Source organism: Leuresthes tenuis, unplaced genomic scaffold (genome assembly GCF_036924035.1).
Source record: "Leuresthes tenuis unplaced genomic scaffold, fLeuTen1.0.hap1 SCAF_6, whole genome shotgun sequence".
Taxonomy (NCBI): domain Eukaryota; kingdom Metazoa; phylum Chordata; class Actinopteri; order Atheriniformes; family Atherinopsidae; genus Leuresthes; species Leuresthes tenuis.
Genome location: NW_027325360.1, coordinates 4,736,145 through 4,749,710, shown reverse-complemented (window position 1 = coordinate 4,749,710; position 13,566 = coordinate 4,736,145). Strand labels below are relative to the sequence as shown.

Sequence of the window (13,566 nt, the reverse complement as noted above, 5' to 3'; positions counted from 1 at the left end):
AATAAACCCTGCAGGGAAACTATTGTAATCATTTTTAGTGATCTTTGTGCTTTACTTATTTTAATTGCTCTTTTTATTTCTCGCTTTTGTTGCTACTTTGTATCAATATTTTATTGTTATTTGAAAGATTGCTTTTCTAAATGATATAACCTTATACTCTTTTTTCCCCTCTGATGCTTGTTTCCTTTTATGATTTGTTTTTGCTCCTTAAACAACTTTGAGTTGCACTTATGTTTGAAAGAGTCTTCTATAGATGAGTGTGAATACCTGCTCTGAGATATTCCCTGATGTTGTGTTTTCAACTACATAATGTTTCTTAAAGTTGCTCTAATAGATCATCATTTCTTGAATGATATTAATTCTTCATTTCTGATGTTGACGCACTTTGGTCATTGTGTGTGAGTGTGATCTATAAACTGCCATGTAACATTGACCAGGTTAATCTATATTGCCTTTAGGCTTCCACTTTAATAGCTTAACACATGCCATAAAACATGTAACAGCTGCATTCCACAGACCTCACAGTACAGGAGCGCACAGCGTACAGGACTGTGCAGGAGGATCCAGGATCAGCATGCTGGGGGAGCGCCTGCCTGCTGGCCCTGAGCCAAACCTGCGAGCTATAAAAGTGTCTGAGTGTCAGTGTGGGTACAAATATGGGGGCTTCTTAGTTCCAGGTGGACTGACTCTACAGCGAATGGAATCATGCAGATCGTGGCTTACTTCACCCTCCTCACCTCCGCGGTTCACGCAGGCCTGCTAAGGGAAAGACAAACGTGCCCGCGGGTTTGTGATGTTTCTCGGTGTCCTGTTCCGCCGCGCGTGTGTTACTACGGACAGGTGAAGGATGCGTGCGGCTGCTGCCTGGTGTGCGCGGCCGGAGAGGGTGAAATGTGCGGCGGCGCCCTCTCCTGTGGTGACGGGCTGAGATGCGACCCTGTCCCGGATAGTGCCGGGGGGCTCCACAGGTCCTGCGTGTGCGCGTCCGCAGAGCCAGTGTGCGGCAGCGACGGCAGGACGTACCCGAGCATCTGCCGCCTGAGAGCCGAAAACAGGAGAGCCGAGAATGGAGAGACCCCCCCAGTCATCTTAATTCAGAGGGGTCGGTGTGACTCAGGTGAGTGGTGGGATCTTTCTTTCTTTCTTGCAAACTACTTCATTTTAATGTAATTATTATAAATCCTGCTGGATTTGTTTCTGTTACCAGGCTGTAATAGAAATATAGTTATTATCATTGATAATAATAACAAAAAAAAAGAAGTTATTGAAGTGAAAACTGATTGCTCCCCAAAAATGTTCTGTGGTCAAACTAAAGAATAGGTTATTACCAAGGAAAGAGAAGTAATTTCAAAGAAACTCTGAGTGCATGTCGTGACACGATCCTCCTCTGCAGGGGACACTTCTGCAGCTGTCAAGAGATATGAGGAAAGATTGTAGCGCGGTGCACATTTGCTTTACTGAAATAAGAAGGAGGAAACTCAAAGAGATCATTTCAAGACAAAAATAAACGCAGAAACAGAATTACAACCTGATAATGCTTAGCTCCACCACATTTGTTTTCATGATTTCTAACTAATAAATACAGCGTTCAATACAACGCAGCCTGGATTCAATTTAACTGCAGTTTGACTGACAATAAACGGCTCTAATCATAGTTCCTCATATCATGGCACATGACTGCCCTCCAGTTTACTGAATGTGATCTGCAGTAATTCTATGATATTCATGCACCTCTGCATATACCGATCAGCCTTAACATTAAAACCACAGGCATGTAAAGCCAGTAACTCTCCTTATCTTGTCATGATGGAATGTTCTGCTGGAAAACGTTTATCCAGGCATCCACATACATTTTACTTTGACACGTGTGTTGGAACAGATATGTTATGGAATTATGTTTGAACATTTTTTGGGTTAAACCACATGTTAACATCCATATCATCTGTATACATTTTCACGCTCTGTATATTCTCCATAACTCATTCATTACAATCATTTTATTTACAAAGCTTTTCTAGCTGAATCTTTTTCATTTAATTTTATGGAGATGTTTTTGCATCCCCTTTGTATTCATTGCCATCCCTTTTATATACCCACTTAGGAGGTTGTGGGGGGCTGAATTCTGGGGACATGATCATAAAAACAATGCTTCATAATGCTGCTCGTGGCCAAAAAGGCCGTAGGAGTACCTTTAACCCAGTGATGAAATACTGAAGCCGTATGAACTTGTATTTCCTTATTTAACTGTCAGGAAAGAAGGACTCCTTTCCAAGAGTGCCAAAACAGGCATGAGTGGTCACCCTAAATATACACAACATACACAAAATAATGATAAAACTATACATGAACTGAGGAATGAAAAGAGGTGCCAAAAGCATCACAAGCATCAACACCAAAGAATAACAATTCGTTACTGCAGCCACTGCAGGCCGAAGCTCAGCAGAAGCAGACTGAGTTGTTTGGATTTTACCTTCAGTTCCTTCAGTGGGACCAGTTTCTTATAACCTTCAAAGTGGTCTTACACTTGAGGGTACAGAAAGGTATACATGACTTTAAAACGCAAAGCGTTTAAAGGTCGTTGAGGTTCATACGTAGCCTCTGTGTTGTCTGTTTTCCTCACAGAAGTCCAATGAAAATGAACTCTGTTTTGTAGAATCATCTGGCAAACACAGTTGTTTTAGTTGGCATGGCTACAGAAGATAATTAGTTAGCAGAACTCTCAGACAGGTAAAAAGGGTGTTCTTCCTGTAGGCTTTGGCATGGCCCACATGCATGCAGCACATTTGCATATAAGGATGCTTCTGCAGAGACTCGTTGGCTTGTTCAGCTTTGTAATCATGACCATTCAGGAAATGCGTTGCCTTCAGGATAGAAAGTTTTGAATAGATGGCAGAGAGGGAGGACAGACTAGAGTCGGCTCAAAAGCCAAACTTGGTTGATGTTATGTAATCTGTATCAGCAAACAGCCAAGAGCAGTTGGTTTGTGCCTCTGTGGAGCCTGGCTTTTGTTTGCAGTCAGTCAAAGATCCCAGCGAAACTGACAGCTATAAAAGCTGTCAGAAGAGTAATAATCTGGACCCACTTGCTTCCTAAGTGAGCACCCAGCTCTGAAATTCTGGAAGGAACTAATGGCAATTAGTTCGTTAGTCATGCAACACTTTTGAACTTTCTTTTTCATCTTCACCATTTTCATTTCACGCACATACATGTCTGATTTTTAATGAACAAGGAGTAAACAATGCACAAAAAAACGTAGAGGCAGATTATATGAAGCATATGATTGCTGTTTGAAGGTATGAAACAGAGAAAACAAGTGCAGAAAGTTCCAGAAAGGGAAACAACCTCCCCCACTGCAAACACTTTGCTTGTCATGGCACAAAAAGCTCAACGCAGCCTTACTCCAGAATGTTTAATAGCTGCAGCGGTCAACAGCACAGTTTCACAACAGAGGCAAGGCTAGGATAGGAAAATTATATTATACATACATTTTGCATTACATTAAACTGTCCTAAAAGTGATATTACTCAACAATTACATGTTCTGAATGCTGAGAAGGAGACAGGAAGGAGTCAGAGGTAGAGTCGCACCGACAGAGAGCTCAGTGTGGGCTGTATCCAGCCCATATTTACCAGGATCTCCTCATTTAGCTGACATCTGGTTCTGTCTTAGATTACCAGATCAAAAAGGGACTGCGCAAACTACATGTGTTCACACCTAGTGTCACAACCCTTCCCAATAAGAGCCCACTAAGGAACTGAAATTTAGGCCACGTGACAGCCGTGCTTACAGCTAAATGCTGATTTCAACTCTGAACCCAAGGTATCCACGTAAAGGTGGCACTGCAGGGATGACTGCCAGTCAATTCAGTCTGACCCACTGCAGTCTTATATTGTTGAAACAGTAGTTCATCTATCTGAGTAAGGAGAACAAATGCTTGCCAATTAGCTTGTTAGCAGTGGTGCTGCCCTTGCTAAACCTGTCTGTAACGAATTTCTTGACTTAGGGGATCATGGTTGTGAGAGTTGTCCAGAGACTTTTGAGATCATCAGTCTACTGGTGGTCCTGGATGGAGAATTAGGGTTTCATCAACAAGTTTCACTCTTTGGAAACCTTGAACATTTGCATAAATCTGTTATAATCCATAAAATTTAAATGTGGCTGAACAACATTTCTGTATGAAGCATTTAAACTTTTCATATCTGGTCTTATATCCTTACAGGAGTGCACCATCCAGGAAGTGTGCGCTACAAGTACAACTTCATTGCAGATGTGGTGGATAAGATTGCCCCAGCTGTCGTTCATCTGGAGCTTTTCCAAAAGTAAAACTAATCAAAGCAGGAAAATGCAGTGTCAGCATAATAAAACTAATTGTAACCGTTCTTCCGTTGATCTCTTTTTGTATGGCAGAGTGCTGTCTTCCAGTGAGGAGGTCCTTGTGTCGAGTGGCTCTGGGTTTGTTGTGTCTGAAGATGGCTGGATTGTCACAAACGCTCACGTGCTCAACAACAAGCAGCGCGTGAAAATTGAGCTGAAAAGTGGTGTGCACTACGATGCCGTTATCAAGGATGTGGATCAGAAGATGGACATCGCCCTCGTCAAAATCGAACCAGATGTGAGTGCCCTGCTGTTCCCCCTCAGTTCACTGAAGGCTTTGAGCTATATTCAGCCGAGTGTTTTCCTCTTGCTTGGCAGATGCATCAGTGGCTAACATCAAAGTGTGCTAATGTTCACAAAGCCAAAGAGTCCATGGAGAAAGTCATCGAGGGCTTTTGCACACCAAAATTAAACTCTTTTCCTTGAGATAGTCTATTTGTTTTCTGAATTCCACTGAATTATTATCACATCAGAAATTATACACACTTCGCTGCTGAGACAAGCGCTTACACTCCTAAGAGGGACTTTTTTCCAACCACTTCAGTCTCACTCCGCTGAGCATGAAGCACATCATTACCATTTGTAGCACTGATCTGAAGACAAGCACAGCTAAAGATATAAACCAGAGGCATCATGTGTTCTCACTGCTCTGAAAGTGAAAGAATTTGTCTTTTGGTAACCAAGCAGTGGCAACACCTGAACAGTGCTTTGTTTCTCTGTGATACATTCTGTGTAGAAGGGGTTATGAAGTTTTCCTGAAAGGCAAATTTGTCGTTACACCAGTCTTTATGCTGTGTAAGATACTGCTAAAAAGTTGGTGAGCACTGTAATCCACCCCAGGTTAATGGCCTCAGCCTGAAATATAAAGAGACAGACACAGCTAGTTTAGTTTAGTTTTCTTCACAGAAACTAAAATATTAAATCATACTACACTTGCACTGTTAAAATCCCACCTACTAGTAGGACTTTTTCTACTAGCAGCCTAAAAAAAAACTTAATAAGCAGCAACACAGAGGCAGAAGGTAACAAACTGATTTTAGTGACTCACTTAAAGGGGAACTTCGGTATTTTTAAACCTGGACCTTATTTCTGGCATGAAATACGTTTATCTACACACCGAGAGCAGTTTGGAGAAAGTCTGTGTCCTTCGGAAGATATTTAGATAACTCGAGATCCATATAACAGAGTGAACGGGGCTTAGACGATGCAGCCTCTAAATAAGGCATTATCTGTCTTTATTTCACCAATACTTTAAGAAGAATGAATGAACGAACGAGTACTATAGCTCTGTTAGTGCATAGCTGCTGTTATGTGGCTACTTGCAGCTATAGGAGAGCTAACGGAGGGATTTCTACACAGGCACTCTACTGGGACCACTTCAAAAGTAGCAAAGACTAGATGGAAGTTGGTCTATGCTGCTGAATCCTGCTCTGAGTATTGTCATTTCTCCTCCCTGCAGGCTCCCCTGCCTGTGCTGAGTCTTGGTCAGTCCATGGACATGCGTCCGGGTGAGTTTGTGGTGGCGGTGGGAAGCCCCTTCTCCCTGCAGAACACCGTCACCACTGGCATTATCAGCACTGTCCATCGCAACAGCCTGGAGCTGGGCTTCAAGGACTCCGACATGGACTACATCCAAACTGACGCCATGATAAATGTGAGTGCATTAGCACAAGAAGAATTAAAGTCCAGAGCTCTTTCATTGTCCATTATCAGTTATAAATGACAAGTCTTTTGTGTTCTTTTGATTCACAGTATGGCAACTCTGGTGGGCCGCTCGTTAACTTGGTGAGATGATGTATAGAGCTCTCATGTGTAAAGGGAAAATATGTTATCTGCATATTTGTGTTGCTTTCTGCAGTGTATGAGAGCTTTCTTTTGTTTTTTCAGAACTTCCAGTCTGCTCACTCAGGTTAAGCATTAAGCCTCAAAATATTTCACAGACTCATTGGGCCTCATGCAAGAACCGTTCGTACGAACAGATTTGTTCTTAAGTCGTGCGTACGAGTTATTTAAGAGAATTTGTTTTCGTATTTTAAATATTTTAAGAATTTACGAGTGATCCAGACCTGTTGTAGGAACTTCGTAAAATAGTCCGCTGTTATTCGAATGAAGTTTGCTTGACTAATTGATTGTATATTTAATTACTTTGAAGCAATCACAGATAAATATATACATTATATCCCATAATTATGCTGATGTTATCTCTGAAAGCAGAACTTCAGTCTCAGAGCCCGTAAAGTTGTTCTTTTTGGACCTTGATGCCATTCTCATGACTCAACACTTCCTGGCACAGGAGAGAGGAAGCGAAGCCTTATATGGTATTATTTTGGGCATGGAGTATGCAAATTTACTATCCTCGTGCACGTGTGCTTAAATACGCACGGGTGGCATTCACCATTTACGCAGGTCGTTTACACACTTTTTCCGAAGTTAAGAGTGTTTGTTGAATCTGAAAAAGTGAGAAATTTAGAATAAAAACAAGAAAATGCTCTTGCATTTCTCCATCTGACACAGCAGTAAAATCAGTGGAGACCACATTCTCACAGCTCTCCGGTCATTCTGTGTTTAACAGGACGGAGATGTAATAGGCATAAATACACTGAAAGTGGCAGCAGGCATCTCATTTGCCATCCCTGTTGACAAAATACGCCAGTTTCTCTCTGACTTCTACAACAGACAACTCAGCGGTAAGCTGGATCTCATGTTAGCCACAATCTGCAGGAATCATCCATTCAGTCAGTAAGTCATGCAGTCATTTGTCTGCTTCTAGGAAATGCAGAACAAAAAAGGAAATTCTTAGGCATCCGGATGCTGCAGCTCACACCATCGTAAGTCAGCATCTAATTCTATCTTACTGAGTAATTTTAAACAAGAGTCGAGAGCCTGTAGACAAGAGTGCACCTCTGTGATGCTGTGCCCATGGATGTATTTAGAGAGCTGGATACGTAACTAAAAAATTTCATTCTCTCACTTGAATTAAAACAGTTCACAGGAGAGAAAAAATGACCTTGAGTGCTGGTGGAGGTGTCTCTTTAGTTGGTCTGTAGGGAAAATGCCTTTTAGGCAGCAGGAGATTCCTTTTAATAATGATACTGTCATATCAAGCTCTCTTAATTCATCCGTGGTTGTACTGTGCATTTTTAACAAACACTGAATGTGTAGAGTAGTTTCTTTCCCAGGTCATGATGATCTGCATGGTTGCATTTCTGTTAAGAACAAATTTTAAGTAGTAGGTTGCTTCTATGTTCCTGTAATCCACACTCCTCTCTGCATGTCCAGTTTGATCCGAGATATCAAAGAACGTGTACGTGAATTTCCAGATGTGAATTCAGGAGTCTACATCTATCAGGTCATACCTGGAACAGCTGCATTCAGGTACAAATCAAGCCACTGTTTCTTCAACTACTTAAAAATGCACCGTGGAGTTGTCTAACAGTTACCATTTTCACATGATACACTGGTCATTTGAATGATTGTTATGGAATTACGAGCAAATTAAGCCTCTGTATTGTCAGTTTGTACACGTGATTTCTACACAGGCACTCTACTGGGACCACTTCATCCACACGCCCCCCTGCAGCACAGTTTATTTACTCCGTGCTCTGTGACAGTCGGCTAACTTCACACAGAGTTTGCTGCTGATAGTTTTGTTCAACATGGCAGGATATTTATCAAATTCTGACAATGTGAACGACGACTTTGAGTAAGATGGACGTTCTTACCGGAGTGAATGAGCTGTGCTGCAGCCATGCGTGTGTATGAAGTGGTCCCAGTAGAGTGCCTGTGTAGAAATCCCTCCGTTAGCTCTCCTGTAGCTGCAAGTAGCCACATAACAGCAGCTATGAGCTAACAGAGCTATAGCACACGTTCGTTCATTCATTCTTCTTAAAGTATTGGTGAAATAAAGACAGATAATGCCTTATTTAGAGGCTGCATCCTCTAAGCCCCGTTCACTCCCTTATATGGATCGCGAGTTATCTAAATATCTTCCGAAGAACGACGACTTTCGCCAAACTGTTCTCGGTGAGTAGATGAACGTATTTCATGCCAGAAAAAAAGTCTAGGTTTGAAAATACCGGAGTTCCCCTTTAAGGCTGCAGATCGAACTCTAATCCGGTTGTTCTCAAAGCTTCTTCTTCCCACAGCCAGAGAACAGACATCTATCTCCTGGTAAAGACAGGAATCGTCTCATTTGCTAAGCGATCAGCAACACTGCTGGTAGGCGGCGACTCGTGTGGTTGCAAAAAGGCCTGTTTGTATTGGAGTTATGGAAGAATGACTCTACTTCTTTCTTGAGTTGTAACTTCTTCTAGCTTCAAAACAAAATGAAGCCAAAATGGGGGCTTATTACAGAACTTGAGACACCAAAAACATTAGTGCACCAAAAATGGGTGGAATCATGGTAACCACATCTCATTTCGATGCGATCTCAGAACTTAACACAGGAACAGGTTACTGGTCTACCTAGCAGAATTGAGTCTATTTCAGTGAGGATTTTTGTGTCACTGATGTATGTTTTCTCCACAGAGCTGGAATGATCGATCATGATATTATCATTAGCATCAATGGGCAGCCCATCCACTCCACACAGGAAGTGAGCGAGGCCGTGCAGAGTGGCTTTGCACTCTCTCTGTTGGTGAGACGGAAAGATGGAGACGTTTTGCTAACTATCACTCCTGAAGAGACGGACTGATACCACGGACTACAAGACGATGGGTTTCCATCCAAATGTAGAGCAGATTTGAACTGAATTTTAAAGATATCTGAAAAAAAAGGCTAGATTTCTAGCTAATCAACAGTTCTGGGTGTTCGTTGTCTTATTTTGTATTTTATGATACGCCAAATGTGAAATTTATGGACAGCAGGCAGGCCGGTGCCGCACTTTGACTCTTCTACCACGAAGCCATGCTCGTGTAATAGATGCAGCGTGTGGTTTATCGCTGTCCAGCTGGAACATGCAAGACGTCATGTGGATAGAATCATGTGTTGCTCTAAAACCTGTATGTAGCTTTCAGCATTGAAGCCACTTCTGTGGACACTTATGCAGCCACATACCCTCAGAGATGCAGGCTTTTGAACGGAGGTCCCTCTCTTTAGTCTGGGGGATGTGGCCTCCATTATTTCCATTATTTTCAATTCATCAGGTTTTCTTTTAGTCCATTTTAAATGAGCTTTGGCCTAAAGAAGACGGTGGTGTTTCTGGATCATGTTCTCATGTGGCTTCTTCTTTGCATGATAGAGCTTTAACTGTATTTGTGGATAGCCCGGTTATATTATATCCACAGGCAATAATATGTCAACGTGTTCCTGAGCCCATACAATGATTTCCATGACAGAATCGTGTCTGTTTTTAATGCAGTGTTGCCTGAGGGCCTGAAGATCACAGGCATCCAATGTGTCTTACACACACAGATTCCAAATTCTCTGAATCTTTTGATGGTATTATACAATGTGGATGATGAAATATTAAAATTCTTCCCATTTTTTTAGGTAGATGAACATTATTCTAAAACGGCTCCACAATGTGAAGTTTTTTTTTTTTTGTTCAGATTAAAATATCTGTCCATCGGTGCCTCGGAGAGACTCCAGTCAAACTAATTTAGCTGCAAAATATTCCCTCTGTTGTTTCTTTGTAGTACGACTTACTTTCCAGCCTGTTGTTGCTCCTGTCCCAACTTTTTACAAACATGAGTTTCATATTTGAGTAAAAAGTCTTGGTAAAAAGTGAGTAAATCTGCTGACTTTTATTATTGGATATGCTTCATATTGTCTTCTAAGAGTTTTGCAAATAATTGCATTCCATTTTTATTTATATTTTATACAGTGTTAAAACTATTGGAATTTGGGTTGTAAAGAATATATTTACATATACTGATTTGACAACACCTGTGTTGCAAAACACATGTAACACATCCAAACAGACGAGATACACAAACCGGTAGAAACTGCATGGAAACTGGTGGGAGGAAATCTACATAATATTGGGTATTAAAGAAAGAGATGTACTTAAATATGCTATACATATTTAAACATTTTGGTAAATCTATGGCATGTACATGGTATGTTTGTATTGTTAATCACAGAGGAAAAGATGCCAATTTTTACCTGATAGGTGCCTTTGTGGGATGTGTCAGTGACATACATACACATCACTGTGCATGAGAGCCTGCACATTTCACAGTAAGGTACCACTGGGTTCATGAACAGCTGCACAGAGCATGAAAAAGACAGAATCTAACATTAAGCATGTCAGACAAGAGTGACAAAGTTATTGAAACATTATGTTTAGTTTATATTTGTTGTTCTTGCCACCATGAACATCATGACAGCTGGTGCACTGGCTCTGTGGGAGCTGTCTCAGCCACTTGTGCACCTCCAGATTTATTTACGGTTTTCTACACCCTGCATGAAAAAAGGAGAGGCGCTGCAGAGTAAGGACGCAACGATTAGTCGACGACAAAAATCGATAACATAATTAGTCACCGACGTACTTAATTGTCGGTTACGTCATCACACGTCTTTTTCACGCTGTCGAGCTGAACATCATGTTTCATAGGGAGTGAGTCATCTTACTTCTTACCTATCTCTGCTTAGAGATGCATGCGCGTCACGGTAAATAATAGACCTGTACAGACACAGTGAAATGGCTGAATTATCGCTCTCCAAAAGTGTCCAGGGTCTGGGAGCATTTCACCCTCGACACCCAGAAAAAATAGATTACCTGCAAGTTTTGTAAAGCCGACCTCACGCATTACGGGACGTCGTGCATGAACATGTGAAGATGAAGCAGGTTGGAGCTCCGGGAGACACGGACTCACCATGGTGAGATATTTAACTTGTTAGTGTAGCCTGCTAGCTATAAATAAGCGGAGTTGTCTTGGATTTTAACACAATTCAAATTGTGTTTTCCAACTTCACAGTTACAACCAGGCTGTATTCTTTTTCTCTTTTTGGTATTGATTTGACTTTAGGTGCATTACAGCCGCACTCTTCTTAGCATTTTCAGTTAATGTTAATGTCAAAAGTCAAGATAAAATATGGCTTGAATGTATTGTTTTTCAGTTTTGGATTGTTTGAATTAGTAATTAACCGATAAGTCGATTAATCGTTTCTAGTCGACTACCAAAATAGTCGTTAGTTGCAGCCCTACTGCAGAGTGTCCTTCTGCCTGTTACCTACAGGCATCTGCACGACCCATCAAAACCCAAGAAGGTATACAGAAGGTGTAGACTTTACAAAAACGTTCCAAACTGCTTATGTGACACAGAAGTTGAAACTGTGTGGCTACAGTTTGTATGCAGATCGCACTTCCTGTACTAATTCAGCTATTTTGCATCACAGTGCTGTCAGTGGTGAAGAACACTGCGAGTATGTGCCTGAGGTGCCAGTAGAAACAAGCATTTAGAAGGTATGAATAAGAATATGTACATGTACATATATGGTGTGACTAATATTCCATAAATTCTTCTTTCTTGTCAAAACCTGCCATTGCCAACTACATTTTGAGTTGTTTCTCTGGCTGCAGCTAATGCCGCCTCGAGCTCCAGCCAGCACTGACAGACATTTATGAGCCCTCTTAAAGTACGTTATGCAGCCTTTAACATACATGTGAAGGTGTACTCCTCAGCACCTGTGGACTGACTCCAACAAGATTGTGAATTGTAAAGAAGTGAGAGGAATATGTTGCCTCCACCACACGAATAAGATTGAAACAGTTTGTTTTGGCTCATGTGTTTGCATGCAGTTGCTTTGGGTCAGTGGATGTGATCTTTGAGTCCAGTTTCCAGCTCCTGTGAAATAGGCATTTTAAAATGAGCAAACTTTTTTTTAATCGAAAATAGCTGCTGCAGCAACAACATGATAGCTGACAATCACTGTCCACTGTCATGGGAGGAGTAAGTCAACCGAACCCTGGGTAGACATCCAGAGGCTCCCCATCCATAAATGTAGCACTGGAACAACACTCCACTAATTACTTTCACCATAATCTGGTCGAAATTCAAAGAGTGTGGCAAAATGAATAAAAAGAACATGAAAATCGCAAAATGTAAATGAAAAAAGATGCAGAACTGAATCACAAGTTGACTTCACCTGCATCTCTTCAGGTCTCCATAAAATATGTCAGCGCAGCAGCATGGAGTCAGGCGCTGACCTCTGACCTCTGACAGCCAACTTTAGGCTGTCAGAGGTCGTAGTGTCTTTAGCACCAGGGGGCGGCAAAACATTTCAGCAGGAAATGCAGCCGAGACTGAGAGTTTGGTTGCACTTATATAGAAAAACACACTTTTGTTGTTTAATCTGTCAGTGCGGTTACATGAGCGCCATCGGATCGGATTAATGGTTAAATCACAATAAGACAGCTTAATCTGACAAGAGATCGGATCGGATCGGGTTACTCGCGATCGAATTAAGACCCGAGATAACTCGATCCAAACGTGCACTGAACGCGCATGGAGACGACAGTGGATCGGATCGAGCATTCTGCGCATGCTCCAGATTTTTTCCCGTGATCGTCACCCGGAAGTAGAAGGAGACGATATTACTGTTGTTGTCACCGCCGCCGTCGGAAAGAAACGAACAACGGGATGGAGAACGCGCCGTTGTGCATCGTCTGTGCCATAACCAGCTCATCACAGATGGAGAGGGACGCAGCTTCATCTCGCTCTGCGTTCGCCATCTTTCTGAATGCCTGAGTTTGTTGTTGTTGGTGTTGAAGACGCCAACAGGAAGTGGCTCTATTAGCGATAGCTGAAATGGGGACAGCGCCACCTATCGTACCGGGGTATGACATGCTTTGTGCCAGTGATTCCATTCATTCACCGCCATATATCCAAGGATAATTACCCTCAGATAAGGAGCAGAACCCAACTGTAGCTGTAATCCAGTTCATCTCATCATGTAGACCAGGAGGATGTTGAACAGCAAGAAACAGAATGCAAGGATTTGCAAATCTCATACATCATCATTTTATTTACAATGGAACAAAGAAAACACATTGAATGTTAAAACTGAGGCATTTAACTTTTTCATGAAAAATATTAAGTCATCTCAAATCTGATGTTTGGACTCTTAGCAAACAGTTTAAATTGGATTCTGACATTTGGAAGAATCATTTTTTCACTGAATTGTGATCCCAGGGATCTAAATTGAATGGAAAACATAAAATGATCATAAAATGAAGCAAGTTTATTC

General features: G+C 41.6%; 1 protein-coding gene across 1 annotated transcript; it reads left to right on the top strand.

Annotated features, from left to right (window-relative positions):
- The first annotated feature begins 592 nt into the window (after positions 1-592).
- On the top strand, positions 593-9,247 carry htra4 (HtrA serine peptidase 4). Its single transcript, XM_072387274.1, has 9 exons — positions 593-1,117; positions 4,220-4,319; positions 4,408-4,612; positions 5,834-6,028; positions 6,127-6,159; positions 6,947-7,061; positions 7,145-7,202; positions 7,654-7,749; positions 8,902-9,247. Exons 1-9 carry the CDS (start codon positions 706-708, stop codon positions 9,065-9,067), a joined length of 1,380 nt encoding a protein of 459 aa, XP_072243375.1. The 5' UTR covers positions 593-705; the 3' UTR covers positions 9,068-9,247.
- Positions 9,248-13,566: the final 4,319 nt, after the last annotated feature.